General features: G+C 46.0%; 1 protein-coding gene across 1 annotated transcript in view; it reads left to right on the top strand.

The window, feature by feature from the left end:
- The window catches only part of MAPKAPK2 (MAPK activated protein kinase 2), a 140127-nt gene extending 138097 nt beyond the window's left edge, over positions 1 to 2030 (top strand). The window contains exon 10 of the mRNA XM_082246274.1: positions 1741 to 2030. Coding sequence (XP_082102400.1) covers positions 1741 to 1875 — 135 coding nt within the window. The 3' untranslated portion in view covers positions 1876 to 2030. The remainder of the gene's footprint in view (positions 1 to 1740) is intronic.
- The last annotated feature ends 14852 nt before the right edge of the window (positions 2031 to 16882 follow it).

The following is a 16882-nucleotide window of genomic DNA, read 5'->3' as shown; positions in this document are numbered from 1 at the left end:
TAGGGCAGAGCATATTGCACACATAATTAACAATGATGGGAGGATGGTTACAGAGGACACTGAAAAAGCAACCGTACTGAATGCCTTTTTCTCATCAGTCTTTACACAGGAATCGGAGGGGTACACTGACCATGACTGTATAGTTAGTAGTAATACACAGGACTTGCCACTATGGCTAACAGAGGGGGAAATCAGGGAAAGGCTGGATAAACTCAACACAAACAAATCACCAGGCCCGGATGGCGTACATCCGAGAGTACTCAAGGAACTCAGTAAGGTTATATCCAGACCACTGTTCCTGATCTTTGCGGACAGTATTAGGACAGGAGATGTACCAGGGGAGTGGAGGAAAGCTAACGTGATTCCGATATTCAAAAAGGGTCAGAGGCATATACCGGGAAACTATAGGCCTGTCAGTCTGACATCAGTAGTATGTAAACTTCTGGAGGGGATGATAAGGGACTATATCGTAGAGTTTGCTAAGAACAACAGCATCATCAGTAGTAACCAGCACGGGTTTACAAATGGGCGTTCTTGTCAAACCAATCTCTTAACATTCTACGAGGAGGTGAGCTGTGAGCTAGATAGGGGCAGACCAGTGGATGTGGTGTACCTAGATTTTGCTAAGGCGTTTGATACAGTTCCCCATAAGCGCTTAATTTATAAAATAAGGTCTGCAGGTATCGACAGCAGGGTTTGCTCTTGGATACGGAACTGGCTAAAAGGGCGTATCCAAAGGGTGGTAATAAACAGCACATACTCAGACTGGTCTGAGGTAGTAAGCGGGGTCCCCCAAGGCTCAGTCCTAGGACCAACCTTGTTCAATTTATTCATAAACAGCATTGAGGACGGGATCAGTAGTTCAATATCAGTTTTTGCAGATGACACAAAATTAGGCAGGACAATAACAGCACAGCATGAAGCAGATATCCTACAGAATGACCTGGACAAAATAACGGAGTGGGCAAAGACATGGCAAATGAGGTTTAACGTGGAGAAATGTAAGGTTTTACACTTGGGGACTAGAAACATAAAAGCACAATACACGTTAGGAGGGGAACCCTTGGGAGAATCAAAAATGGAGAAGGATCTGGGAGTCTTGGTTGATGATAGACTAGGCAACAGCATGCAATGTCAAGCGGCAGCTGCCAAGGCTAGCAGAATATTAGCATGCATAAAGAAAGGGATGTATTCCAGAGATAAAACTATAATCCTTCCACTTTATAAAACTCTGGTCCGACCTCATCTGGAGTATTCGGTCCAGTTCTGGTCACCAGTCCTCAGAAGGGATGTGTTGGAGCTGGAGAGAGTCCAGAGAAGGGCAACTAAACTAATTAGGGGATTGGAGGACCTTGATTATGAGGAGCGTCTGCAATCGCTTGATTTATTCTCCCTGGAGAAGAGACACCTGAGGGGGGACATGATAAAACCTTATAGGATATGATGTTCTATGGTCAGCCAAAACCAGGAAGTAGCTTACTGCTGGTCTCCTCACACTCATGATGGGATGTGTCCAATTGCATGATCCACCAAACAGGAAATATTGAGCAGCGGGGAAGGGTGTGGACAGAGTTTTACCTTGCTTTGGGTGGCAGAGGGGTAATGTTCTTAGGCTTCTAAACACAGCCTAGAGGCAAGTAACAGGGACGTTCCCATCCCCTAATTGACCAGGAATGTTTATCACAATTTATTTTAACTACCGTATATTTTTTTCTCACAATATAATCTTTCCAATTGCAGGAAGAAATGACCAGTGCTCTGGCTACAATGAGGGTTGACTATGAACAAATTAAAATAAAGAAAATAGAAGATGCCTCCAATCCTCTGCTCCAGAAGAGGCGGAAGAAGATCACACCTCATGTTGCCACCCACTGAGCTTATGCCTGTTCTCACTTTGCCCTAGAACTGTTAAAGTCTCACCAGCCACTGTTAGCTGTAACTGTGGTATCTTAAGTGCCACTGTATTATTTAGGGGGAATGGCTGTGCATCTTGGGACTCTCATTATGTACTCCACAGTCTGGAAGTTTTATTTCATTTTTTTTTTTGTTTCTGTTTTTAGAGACTATCCATGGTGTGTGTCTGTATGAGTGTGTACATGATGAACATTTTTAGGCAAAATTTTAATCATCGATTCCACCCAATACAGATATTTCAGTTGCATGGTTAATGGTAAACAGAATTACACAGTGGCTACCTATGTTTCCCAAAGGACTCCAATACAGAGCTGGCACCAGACAATGCCTAGAGGGACTGGTAAGCACTGTAACTTTAATGGGTAGGCAACCTTACTGTGGAAGAAATAATAGGACATTTTTATAAGGACATATGTGGGGTGGATTTAATTGTTTTTTTGGAAAGTGTTAACACCCCATAGCTTTGGCAATGCGCCGTTGGCTAAATATTTCCATCAAAATTCCCAGTTCCACAGCCAGCCTGTGATTTAGTCCTTTGGTGCTGACCTCTGCTGTTTGTCCAAAGTGTATCTAATGGCAGTTGTACTATGACTGTAGCTCTGCAGAGGATTACACCCAGGTTTGTTTCAAAAGTTTAGTACTCTTGCATACCCCTGTTTGTAGGGTTAGTGTAACTCGGGATTCAGCAGTTGCTCTGTGAATTCATCGCTGGTTGCCAACCCCTTTAGCAAATAGGCCTCCTGAAAGATGTGATTTCTACTAAGGCTTGCATAAAGTGGTTACTACTCTCAAGGTCTACATTAGAGAAATTTGTCCTCACTTCCTGTTTTCCTGATGTTTTACCACACAGGAACTGAAGAACTCTGCAACAGTAATACATTATTTACTTTAGTAGAGTAGGGAAGGCTAAGAACCACTGTCCATGTCCCTGTTGCAGACTTTCTTTCACAGGTAAAACTATTTTCAGCAGGACAGGAAGTTGGGTGAAACTTTCCAACAAAGCCCCAGATAGTAGTAAAAATCAGGAGTTCTAATAGTTCCCAATCTATACAAAACCAGAAAACAATTGTTGGACATACACTTTACCTATTTAAAATAGAATTCCAGCCAAACTAGTTTTTTAATTTTTATTATTATTTTATTTTTTTCATTGCTATCTGACCCGTTTGGGGAGATTCCTCCATACTGTTCCAGCGACTATGCAGGAAGTGAGAGCAGGAAAAGCATGTTTACTTCCTGTCCTGGTGACCTGCCTTGAAGTCAGCCAAAGTTTCCCCAGTAGGGACACCGCAATAAAACCTTAAAAATTTTATTGAAATTCTTTCTCTTTCCCACTCCACTAAACAGTTTACCTGGAAGTTCTCTATTAAAATGTATTAGCTGCTACTGTTAATAGTGAGCTATGCTATCTGCTAAATGCACATGAAGCAGGAAATCCCTGCCATTTGCATTGATACCAGCTCTCACTTTTAACGTTTTGCAAACAGATTTTACATAAGGTTCCTGTATTCATTCTACTATTTGTTACATGACACAAAAAGTGCCGTTTGTGCCTTTCTCTCTTTTCTTCTCTGTGCAGGACTGTTCTTTTGCATATCCTATGGGTTCAAATAGCTGTCTTATTTTGCATTAAAATAGCTTGTATTAATATATCTTACAGTTTGCTATGTCTTGTTAAAATAGCATTTTATTGTCTCCGTAGTGTTTTTATGTCTTTATTTTATTTTTTCTTCTGTTTGTTTGTCACGTACATTTAAAGTATAATTCAAGCCAAACTTTTATTTTTCAATTAGTCATTGATTAGGTTGGCAAGGTTTAGAACCTCTGTCAAGTTTTTATAGTGCAATCCCAACCCAAATTCTATTTATTTTGGATATGGTGGGAAAGATTAGAACTGTTGAGTTTTTTTTTTTTTTGCTGTCTTTGTCCCTATTGGGGGGGGGGGGGATTTCTCTCCATTGCCATCTGTGATGGTGGTCACCAAAACACAAATCGAGAGAAAATGTAAAATCCTCTGTGAGGGTTAGACAGTAACAATGGATCCCAATATGGATCCAGACAAAGAAAATAAGATCAGCTCGAATTCCCCCCCCCCCTCCCTCCCAAAATTTGTCTTGGCTTATGTTACATTTTATATCACATTTTAAATGTAACCATATATTTAACCTAAAAATGGTGAATGTTTTGCACACAGGTATTTAGTGTGTCATGACTGTCAAAAAGGGACAGCATTATTATTTAGTGCATAAATCACAGAAGGACTTTATAAATATCAGCACATATTTTAGTTTCCCAGTTGTCATGCTGATCTTCTGGCTTCAATGCGTTGACCCAGAACAACTGTAGATAAGGAACTTTGATTTTATGGGCAAACTGCATACTTGTTTCTGTGGTAAGTAACTTGGAAAATATTGAAGCCAGAGACAGCCAGGTAACGTCAATGATCATCATGTGGCCATGTAGCCTCCACATTTCCCTTTTTATTATGGATTCCTATTGAAAACAAAAAACATTCTAGCTGCAAATCTTCAAAGTTGTCATGAAACGGGTACATGTTTCATAGCAACTTGAGGGGTATCTCCTCTTACTGTATTGTGACTGGCTATTTCCAGGGGACCTTTTTCAACAGCTGCATGAACAGCTATTATTAAATGGTAAACTACAAATTCTTAAAGGAACCCTGAAGTGTAAGGGAAGCCATTTTAGAACTCTTTGAAAATACTAGCTCCCTGGCTGTTATGCTACATCTGACTTTCCTCCTGACTTCTTGATTTGCATGCTTGTTCAGGGTCAGAAAGTATTGAAGCCAGAGACAGTCAATCCGCTAACTTTTTTTGAGCAAGAAGTCAACAATAGCAACCTCCTTATTTCTCTCAGAGCACGTTTCTTTTATGTTTTGCTGGATAGAAAAAGACAATGTATTTACCGCCATATTTTTTGCTAGTATGCTTATGTTCTACAAACTTTCAAGAAAAAAGTGGAAGGATAATGAACTATTTCTAGCCTTTCTGCTTGCTTCAGCCTCAAACCTATCAGCCTTATTTTCACTTTGCCAAGTTATGATTGATGACTTTACGGTTATTGAAGTAGCTCTAAAAGAGAGCCTGCAAGAATAGTAGTATGGGTGACTGCCAATGCTGTCTTTTTAAAGATGATTGTTTTAGGGTGCTTCCTTGAATACATTATTACAGGTTATTTACTAAGTAACGGCAAACTAATACATTTCCCAGCAGACTTTCCAGTTAGCACAAAAAGCACACTACAACTTTTTCATATATAGTTTACATTTTTAATAGGTTTTTGTTTATACAATTGCAAATGCATATAAAGTCCCACTGCTTCTAACAGCATTTCTGTAAATTGTGGTCCCTACTTCTAAACTATGTGAGCACCTAACCTGAGACACATACACACACACACACATACACACACATACACACACACACACACACACACACACATACACACACACACATACACACACACACATACATACACACATACATACACACACACACACATACACACACACACACACACATACACACACCCACATACACACACCCACATACACACACCCACATACACACACCCACATACACACACCCACATACACACACCCACATACACACATACACACACACACATACACACACCTACACACACCTACACACACCTACACACACCTACATACACCTACACACACCTACATACACCTACACACACCTACATACACCTACATACACCTACATACACCTACATACACCTACATACACCTACATACACACACATACACACACCTACATACACACACCCACATACACACACCCACATACACACACCCACATACACACACCCACATACACACACCCACATATACACATACACACATACACACACACACACATACACACATACACACATACACACACCTACACACACCTACACACACACACACATACACACTACTTAATTGACTGTAGAAATGCCATGGAGGTAATTTCATCTTCCTCAAAGGTACCACAACACACCAGAAGCCCAGATTCAGTTAGGACACCTGAAGACCTTTAATGTATTTCATCACCAAATCCAACAAACCAAAAAAATTATATCCGCTCAGGTCCATTTTAGAATTGGCAAAAAAGAAGCCTTCTGGGACACGTCTGTTTTTAGTTAATTCATTATACTAAGTTGGGTCCTCAAAGAGTCCTCAACCACACTTCGCAGAGGTACCTTGACTCGGCAGTGTGGTTTATATGTATTTGCAGATGTATGCAAGAAAAACATCTGTTTTTTTTTTTTTTTTTTTTTTTTTTAACTAAAATTTTGTAACGGTTGAAATAGTTTGTGCTGACTAACTGGAGAATACAAATTTAGTAGTATCCTTTGTATTTCTCAGCCCATGTGCACATTTCTGTTTGCTAGTTAAAGATGGATCTGGGTGGCTGACACTTTTGCTTTGATGGATGAGAATGACAGCCCTTAATCATTTACCTTTTAAACAATCAGCAGGTGTGGTTCCCATACTGATCTTCTGCCAAGTTTAATAATGCACAATGTTTATACTATACCAAGCACTGGTCGATTGCCATAATTAAAGTGAGAAGTTTTGAAAGCATTTTTCTTCTGGCCAGTTATACAGTACAGTGTTGAAGTAATAGAACTGTTTAGACATTGTTTAATTGTACTTGTTTGGGAAATTATCTTGGTGGAAAGGGAGGAATATGGTCAGGCTTTGTTATATTTTTATAATTCCATCTGCGTTCTATAGTTTTCTGCAAAGCAAATTTTCATTCTCTGCTCCTGTGTGAGCTCAACAAATTCCAAATTCTGTTGAAAGCAATATTTTTTTTTTTCTTTGGAATTCTTGTAAAAATATAATTTTGTATGATCAAATTGTTCTACTAAACAGTTTTAGTATTTGGAAAAACTGACTTTGCATGTCTTTATTTATTGTGCATCTATGGTCAACATTTTAAATTCTATATTCATTTCCACTTTAAATTTCAATTATTTATAGCCTGCTCCTAATGATGTGAAAAAGGTTCAGCCAAGGAGAGGAGTTTTCAGGAGGCACAGTCAGTACCAGAACCAATTTAATGAACTGGGCTGCAAGTTGAAGGGAAGGACCTCCAAGGTGATGTTCTCTGAAATATTGCCTGTGCTATGTGCAACACAGGAAAGACTTGTTGTAAGAAGGAAGGATTTGGGTTTTCTCTTTCGTCCACCAACAGAAAAGCTGCTGCTTTAAATCATAGACGGATGGGTAATAAGGCCCTCCCACTAGGAGTGACCAGGTAGAGCAAAAGTCTTTGACACACCCAGGGGGGCAGGGTCCCTGGGTTATTACCCATGGCCTCACTGTTGCAACTTCAGTTTTTGCTGCCTGGTCTTAGGAGAAGCTTCTGGCTCTTGTGGGCGGGGGCGTTTCCTTCTACCTTCTCTTCTCCATGCTGCTGATGGACCTTGCTGTCTTCTCCATGTGGAAACTATTCTAGAGGAGTTTAATTACCCCGGCCTTCACCTTTTCATCTTCAGAAGGGCTTCAGGCCTTTAGGGGGCTTAGGATTATCCCCGGAGTAGCGCTGCGTGCATCGCGATCGCCTCTTAAAGGCCCAGTGCACACCAGTAGCGGCGGACTTGCTGGAACTTGTGGTGCTTTTGTAACCTCACTTAGCCTCAGGGGTGTTAATCTTTGGCGATTGGGCGTAGCGGTGCAGATTCTGGTGTTTCCCTGTTTCCCTGTCTGCTCTTTACATTCTTACTGCGCAATCTGTTTGGCCATATGTCTAACATGGATTCCCCAAGTATGTCTGCGACCCCCCCCCCCCCCCCCCCGATTTATCGTTGGTGCCCGCTTCTAATGCTCATGATGTGACTTTGTCTGTGATGCAAGAAATGTCCAGAAAAATGGACAACGTTTTTGCGGCAGTCTCATCTCAGACCTCAGATTCTGAGGACGATATGGTCGCCGGCGACGCAGACCCCCTTTTGGAGGATGCGTCCCCGCATTCAGACTTTTCTGACGCGGAAGAGGATGTTTCCACACCCGCCTTGGCATAGGAAAAGGCGCTGGTAGATGCTTTGATATCCTCAGCGAGGGACACCCTAAAAATCATGGATGCGATTTCTAAATCACAAGGAGACTCCGTATCCTTTTGGATCCCTCAGGGCAAAGAAATCGGCCAAGGATTTCCCTTGTCCCGAAGTCTTGTCCGCCTTAGTGGAGGAACAATGGCGGTGACCTAATCGCACGCTTGCAGTTCCCGAACGTTTGGCTAGACGCTACCCGTTTGAGAGAGATCTTGCGCAAATGGACGGTCCCTCTTGGGTGGACCCCCGGATATGCTGTATTCACAAGGCCACGGTTTTACCGGTGGCAGAATTGTGCGTCTGACCGGGCTGTGCGACTCGGTGTTGTGCGTCTGACCGGGCTGTGCGACTCAGTGTTGTGCGTCTGACCGGGCTGTGCGACTCAGTGTTGTGAGTCTGACCGGGCTGTGCGACTGAGTGTTGAGCGTCTGACCGGGCTGTGCGACTCGGTGTTGTGTGTCTGACCGGGCTGTGCGACTCGGTGTTGTGCGCCTGACCGGGCTGTGCGACTCGGTGTTGTGCGTCTGACCGGGCTGTGCGACTCGGTGTTGTGCGTCTGACCGGGCTGTGCGACTGAATGTTGTGCGTCCGACCGGGCTGTGCGACTCGGTGTTGTGCGTCTGACCGGGCTGTGCGACTCGGTGTTGTGCGTCTGACCGGGCTGTGCGACTCGGTGTTGTGCGTCTGACCGGGCTGTGCGACTCGGTGTTGTGCGTCTGACCGGGCTGTGCGACTCGGTGTTGTGCATCTGACCGGGCTGTGCGACTCGGTGTTGTGCGTCTGACCGGGCTGTGCGACTGAATGTTGTGCGTCTGAGCGGGCTGTGCGACTGAATGTTGTGCGTCTGACCGGGCTGTGCGACTTAGTGTTGTGCGTCTGACCGGGCTGTGCGACTTAGTGTTGTGCGTCTGACCGGGCTGTGCGACTCAGCGTTGTGCGTCTGACCGGGCTGTGAGATTGTGAGTGTTGGGTGACTGACCGGTGTCAAGTGAGTGGAGCGGAATACCAGAGGGTGAGAAGGTAGCGTTAGGAAGCCAGGAAATAGCCACATAGGATAGACTTAAATCGCTGAATCCCCATTAGATTAGATAGTAGGTACAATGCCCGGCGGGTGTGGAGATGCGACTCGGTGTACATCTTGTGATATGTATGCGTTCCTCGGTCATGCGATCGAGGGCGAATACAAATGTGCAAAATGTGAGCACGTTGCTTCCCTGGAAGCTCAGGTCCTGAATCTAGGGAAGCAGCTGGCAACACTGAGACGAATGTCCATACCGGAGGAGAGCCAGGATTGTACCAATCAGGTGCAGGCAGGGGTCTGCACAGAGGTGGGCGGAGTATCGGAGGTGCAGGCATCAGAGCAGAGCAGAGGGGTGACAGTTAGGAGGGGTAGAAGGGGACAAGTCAAGGAGGCTGATCCTGGGCTGGAGCACCCCAATAGATACGCCCCGTTGTGTGATGTTGGGGAAACCAGTCAGGGACCAGCATTGCTGGAGCAGAGCGACACCCCTAGCTGCCAGGGGAAGAACTCCTCCAGTGAGGCCGGGAGAAAGGGAAAGGAAAGACAGGTGCTGGTGGTAGGGGACTCAATTATTAGAAGGGCAGACAGTGTAATCTGTGACAAAGACCGTGTGCGCCGAACAGTCTGTTGTTTGCCGGGCGCTCGGGTTCGGCACATCGCGGATCGGGTGAACAGATTATTGGGTGGGGCTGGGGAAGACCCAGCTGTCATGGTACACGTGGGTACCAATGACATAGGCAGAGGAAGACGGAGAGTCCTAAACGATTTCAGGGACTTAGGCGCTAAGTTGAGGACTAGGACCTCCAAGGTAGTATTTTCCGAAATACTACCTGTACCTCGAGCCACACCAGAGAGGCAGCGGGAGATTAGGGAAGTTAACGAGTGGCTGAGGAGCTGGTGTAGTAAGGAGGGTTTCGGGTTCCTGGAGAACTGGGCCGTCTTCTCAGTCGGTCACCGGCTCTTTGGTAGGGACGGATTGCACCTAAATGGGGTGGGTGCAGCCGTACTGGGTGCGAGGATGGCCAAAAAGTTAGAGGGGCTTTTAAACTAGGGAATGGGGGGGAGGGTACAGATGTAGAATTAGCCAGTGGAAAGCAAGCTTCAGAGGGCAGAAATGGGGGCATTAGCGGTAGGGTGTTCGGAGCTCCTATACCCAGGGTGGGTACGGGGAAAAATCAAGAGAGCAGCCTAAAAACATCAAAATTACGAGGCTTATATACCAATGCCAGAAGCCTGGCCAACAAGATGGGAGAGCTGGAGCTGCTGATGTTTGAGGAGGACTTAGATTTTGTGGGGATAACTGAGACTTGGTTTGACAGCTCTCATGACTGGATGGCGACCATTCAGGGGTATTCCCTTTATCGTAGAGATAGAGAGGGTAAAAAAGGGGGAGGGGTATGTTTGTATATTAAGAACAGTATACAGGTAAATATGAGGGATGATATTAATAATGGAGCTATGGACGAAGCAGAATCCCTATGGGTAGAGCTTCAAAGGGAAGGCACGGTGGGGAAGGTAATATTGGGCGTATGCTATAGGCCCCCCAACCAGAGGGAGGAGGGTGAGGCGGACCTCATGTTACAGATAGGATTGGCAGCAAGGATGGGAAATGTCATTATAATGGGGGACTTTAATTATCCTGATATAGACTGGGCAGAAGGAACCGCGCATTCAGCCAAGGCTCGGCAGTTCCTAAATGTTTTGCAGGACAATTTCATGGGTCAGATGGTGAATGCACCGACAAGAAACAATGCGGTACTTGACCTACTGATTACCAACGATACAGACCTGATCACGGATATAGAAATACGGGACAACTTGGGAAACAGTGACCATAGGTCAATAAGTTTCAGTATTAATTACAGTAATAGGAAGCAGAGGGGTAATATAAGGACACTGAATTTCAAAAGAGCCAATTTCCCTAAACTGCGCTCACTGCTAGAAAATATCAAATGGGATAGAACCCTGGGAACAAAGAACACGGAGGAAAAATGGGAGTGCTTCAAGAGCATACTTAACAAGGGGGTGGGCCAGTGCATTCCACAGGGAAATAAATTTAAAAGAGCAAAACTAAACCCTGGGTGGCTAAACTCCAACATAAAAATGTATATTAGAGCTAAAGAAAAGGCCTTCAAAAAATACAAGACTGAGGGGTCATTGGCAGCATTTAAGCACTACAAAGAGTGTAATAAGAAATGTAAAGATGAAATCAGGGCGGCTAAAATAGAACACGAGAGACATATAGCGGAGGAGAGTAAAAAGAACCCCAAGATGTTCTTTAAGTATATAAACAGTAAGAAAGCGAGGCCAGAACACATTGGCCCCATAAAAGATGATAAAGGAAAAATGGCCACTGAGGACAGAGAAAAGGCGGAAGTGTTAAATAATTTCTTTTCTTCAGTCTTCACAAAGGAATCGGGGGGCTACACTAACCCAGCTTGTAAGGCCGAACTAAATAATACACCTCAGGAAGTGCCGCCATGGCTAACAGAGGATAGACTTAGAGCTAAACTAGAGAAACTTAACATAAATAAATCCCCGGGACCGGATGGCTTGCACCCAAGGGTTCTTAATGAGCTCAGCCAGGTGATTGCCAGACCATTATTCTTGATCTTTAAGGATAGTTTACAGACAGGTATGGTGCCAGCTGATTGGAAAAAAGCCAACGTGGTACCAATATTTAAAAAGGGGCCGAGATATATCCCGGGTAACTATAGGCCGGTCAGCCTAACATCAGTAGTCTGCAAAATTTTGGAGGGGATGATAAGGGACCACATACAAGACTTTAGTAATGAAAACGGTATTATAAGTAGTAATCAGCATGGATTCATGAAAAATCGTTCATGCCAAACCAATCTATTAACCTTCTACGATGAAGTGAGCTGCCACTTAGATAAAGGTAAGCCTGTGGATGTGGTGTATCTGGACTTTGCAAAGGCCTTTGACACCGTTCCCCACAAACGCTTACTGTACAAACTAAGGAAGGTAGGTATGGATCATAAGGTGAGTACCTGGATAGAGAACTGGCTCCAGGGGAGAGTCCAGAGGGTGGTGATTAATGGGGAGTACTCTGAGTGGGCGGGTGTGGAAAGTGGGGTCCCCCAGGGTTCTGTCCTGGGACCAATCCTGTTTAATTTATTCATAAATGATCTAGAGGAGGGGATATCTAGTACAATCTCAGTATTTGCAGATGATACTAAATTAGGCATGCCAATATCTTCTATGCAGGATGTGGAAATCTTGCAAGCAGACCTGAACAAAATAACGGGGTGGGCAACTACATGGCAGATGAGATTTAATGTAGAAAAATGTAAAGTAATGCACTTGGGGGCCAGTAACCAGAAAGCAAGCTACTCACTAGGGGGGGAACCTCTGGGTGAGTCTAGGATGGAAAGGGACCTGGGGGTACTGGTAGACAACAGGCTTGGAAGTGGCATGCAATGCCAAGCCGCTGCAAGCAAAGCCAACAGAATACTGGGTTGTATAAAAAAGGGGATTCACTCCAGAAATAAAGAGATTATTCTTCCACTCTACAAAACTCTGGTCCGGCCACATCTGGAGTATGCTGTCCAGTTCTGGGCACCGGTCCTCAGGAAGGATGTGCTGGAACTGGAGAAAGTCCAGAGAAGGGCAACAAAAATAATTAGGGGAATGGAGGACATCAGCTATGAGGAAAGACTACAAGCACTGAACTTATTCTCTCTGGAGAAGACGATTGAGGGGGGATATGATATCAATGTACAAATACTGTACTGGCGACCCTAGCATAAGGAACAAACTATTCAGAGTAAGGGAATACAATAAGACACGTGGCCACTCACTAAAACTTGAGGAAAGGCGGTTTAACCTTAAAGTGCGTAAGGGGTTCTTCACTGTAAGAGTGGTAAGGATGTGGAATTCTCTTCCGCAAGCAGTCGTATCAGCGGGGAGCATTGATAGTTTCAAAAAACTATTGGATGGACACCTTAAAGACCACAACATACAGGGGTATACAATGTACGGTTAAAAGCAAACACACACACACATCATAGGTTGAACTGGATGGACTTGTGTCTTTTTTCAGCCTCACTAACTATGTAACTATGTAACTATGTAAGAATCCTCATCTCTCACTGATCTGGTTGACAGACGTATTGAGGTCTTATCCCGACACCTGTGTACGGTAGTGGGATCTATTCTCAGGCCTGCCCTGACTACCATTTTAGTCTCTCAGACTATGTTTGAATGCGTAAAGGCTCTGAGAGAAGCACTGACGCTAACCCCGTTACCGTCATCTGCCCTGGAACTTGCTGACCATTTATCGCAGACTCTGCTATTTGCTAACCTGGACGTTCCTCCGCTCGCGGCCAGAGTGTCAGTGGTAAGTGTGCTCTGGCTAAAGTCCTGGTCGGCCAACCAGGCTTCTAAGAAGCTTTTGGCAGTTCTTCCCTTTCAGGGTTATCGCCTTTTTGGTTCCTCCTTGGATGACTTGATCAAGACGGTCACTGGAGGAAAAAGCACACTTCTTCCTCACTCAGCTAAGGGGAATTCTCCCTCGCGTAAGCAAGGTCCTTCCTTTACAGCCCAGAAGTGTCTTTTTCATGTGACCGTGTCGCAGAAAACCAAACAGACTTCGGGCGGAAAAGGATCTGGGAAACGGTTCTCTGGAAAGCTGAAATCCTCTGCCCCCAGCACCTCCAAGCAGACCCCTTCTGCATGAAGCGGTGCCCCCACCCACTTCAGGGGCGGGGGTACAGCTCCGTTTCTTCCCGGGTTCCTTGGACCTCACTGTAGCACGACGGGTGGGTCCATGAGGTAATTCAGTTCGGGTACAAGGTAGAGTTTCGTTCCCGTCCGCCAGACATTTTTTTTCCCCTCCAATCTTCAGCTGTCCCCAGACCGCCTTGCGGGGCTGCAGGAAGTGATTCGGGATATGCTGTCACAAGGTGTGATTGTACCAGTTCCTCATCAGGAACGCTTTTGAGGGTTCTATTCGAATCTGTTTACCGTTCCACGGAAGGAGGGAAAAATTGCGTCCAATCTTGGAGTCCCTGCAGTGAGTGGTGGCGTTCTTGCATCAGGGGGACCTGCTGGCCTCGATCGATATCAAAGATGCCTATCTCCATGTCCCTGTTTGCCAAGGTCATCAACGATTCCTCCTCTTCGCGGTTGGCAATGACCATTTTCAATTTGGGGGGTTACCATTTGGTCTCGCTTCTGCTCCTAGGGTCTTCGCTAAGGTGTTAGCCCCTATCCTGGCTCTGCTACGACAGAGAGGAATAGCGATTCTGGGGTACCTGGACGATCTTCTCCGAGCGGACTCGTCTGTGACATTGGAACGGAATTTGGAGGTGACCATTCACACTCTGAAGCAGTTCGGTTAGAATCTCAACCTTCAGAAATCTGCCCTGGTTCCAACAACCAGACTGGAGTATGTAGGGATGATCCTAGATTCAGCTTTGACAAAAGGTATTTCTCCCTCCTGTGAAATTACAGAAGTTAAGGGAAGCGATTCTGTCACTCCTGGCTTGTGACCTGGTGTCTCTCAGGTCATCTATGCAGGTGCTGGGCCTGATGGTGTCCTCTTTCGAGGCTGTACCATATGCTCAGGCCCACACAAGACATTTGCAACAGGAGATTCTAGTCAAATGGGACAAAGATCCTCTATCCCTGGACAGTCTGATTCGTTTTAAGTTGGAGATCCAAGGACTCCCTGAATTGGTGGCTCAGCTCTCCGAAACTTCTCCATGGGAAATTCTTCCTTCCAGTATTCTGGATGGTGGTGATGACAGATGCCTGTCTGACTGACTGGTTGGTTGAGGGGGGGGGGGGAATGTTGGGCACCCTGAATGTTCAAGGGACCTGGACGGTGGAACTGTCCAAGCTCCCGATTAACGTTCTGGAACTGAGAGCAATCAAGTTGAGCCTGTTCCACTGGATGGACAATCTCAAGGGGTGTTCTGTCCTAGACCAGTCCGACAATGTCACGACCGTGGAATATGCCAATCATCAAGGGGGCACCAGGAGTGCCCTGGCAGCTCTGGAGGTAGCCGAAATCCTGCGCTGGGCAAAGGACTACGTCCCAGCCCTATCCACCGTGTACATTCCCGGCGTAGACAATTGGCAGGCGGACTACCTGAGTCGCCAAACCCTGGATCAGGGAGAGTGGTACCTGCATCCACAAGTATTCCACCAGCTGTGTCTCCAGTGGTGGACCCTGGATGTGGACCTGTTCTCCTCCAGACAAAATAGGAAAGTTTCAAAGTTTGTGGCTCGGTCCAGAGATCCTCTGGCCGATGCAGTAGATGCTAGGGCTGCGCATCTTCACTTACCTCACGATTCGATGCGATTACGATTATAAGGGTCACAATTTGATTCCGCGATGCATCACGATTACTATGGGGACCCTTTTTCTAAAGGGGGATCTATGGGGACCTTTTTCTAAAGGGGGATCTATGGGGACCCTTCTCTAAAGGGGGATCTATGGGGACCCTTCTCTAAAGGGGGATCTATGGGGACCCTTCTCTAAAGGGGGATCTATGGGGACCCTTCTCTAAAGGGGGATCTATGGGGACCCTTCTCTAAAGGGGGATCTATGGGGACCCTTCTCTAAATGGGGATCTATGGGGAGCCTGGGCCTGCCCTAAAGGGGATCCAGGGGAACTGAGCTCTAAAGGGGGATCTATGGGGACCCTGCTCTAAAGGGGTATCTATGGAATAGATCCCCTTTAGTGCAGGGTCGCCATAGGTCCCCCTTTAGAGCAGGCCAGCATCCCCAGAGATCCCCCTTTAGTAGAGCAGGTCCCCTCATAGATCCCCCTTTAGAGCAGGCCACATCAGGTTAGAGTTACCTGATGCTAGTTGTAGTACCGTAGGCCCTGGTAAGGAGGAATGCTGGGCTCTGTAGTCCCCCTAGTTGTAGTATAGCAGGCTCTGGTAAGGAGGAATGCTGGGCTCTGTACAGAGCTACAGAGCCCAGCATTCCTCCTTACCAGGGCCTACTGGTTACTGCACAACATTATTGGTAACTGGTTGCCAGATGTTACTGCACATAACTGTTCACTGCTTGGTTGCTAAAGGTTACTGCACATCCTTAATGCAAAGAAGTCCTCTTGCTAGATTAAAAGTGTTATCTTGCATTGCATTTGCAGCAGAATTTGGGCAGAAAAGATGGGGTTAATAAAGTCGTTCACCCCTCAGACCCCGGCCACTGCTCATTGGTGTGTCTCTCCATTTGGCCAGTTCTGCTTTCAGGCAAGGACACTCCTGGTTAGTGCTTCCTTTTCCCTGCAGCTGCATGTGACGGGGAGCGATTGTGAGGATGCGTGTGTATCCCGGGGCCAGAGAGCACTGATAGCTCCGCTCTCCTCCTCTCCTCTCCTGCACCGCGCGGAGGAGCTCCGTGTTCCACAAGCCCGGCCGCCGCCAACAACTCATTAAGCGCCAGCGCCACCATGTCACTTCTGTCCCTGCCCCGGAACTGACGTCATTGGGTAATCGATTTTTCAATCACCCTGAATCGATGCAGAATCGCGAAGGGTCGCATCGCGATGCATCGATTCGGCAGGCCTAGTAGATGCCCTGGGGGCTCCCTGGAGTCAGAACGGGCTAATTTATGCGTTTCCTCCGCTAAAACTTTTATCTCGCCTGCTACGCAGGGTCGAGTTGGAGAGGATTCTGGATATTCTGGTGGCTCCAGATTGGCCCTGGAGATCCTGGTACGCCGACGTGATTCGACTGAAGGTCGCAGGTCCATGGACACTTCCTCTGCGGGAAGATCTTCTATCTCAGGGTCCGATCTTCCATCCTGCTTTACAGTCCCGGGCTTTAACGGCTTGGCTGTTGAGAACAAGGTGTTTAAAGGACAGGGGTCTG

This window comes from Pelophylax lessonae (assembly GCF_965119305.1).
Source record: "Pelophylax lessonae genome assembly, chromosome: 2".
Lineage (NCBI taxonomy): Eukaryota > Metazoa > Chordata > Amphibia > Anura > Ranidae > Pelophylax > Pelophylax lessonae.
This window is presented reverse-complemented; position numbering and strand designations above follow the sequence as displayed.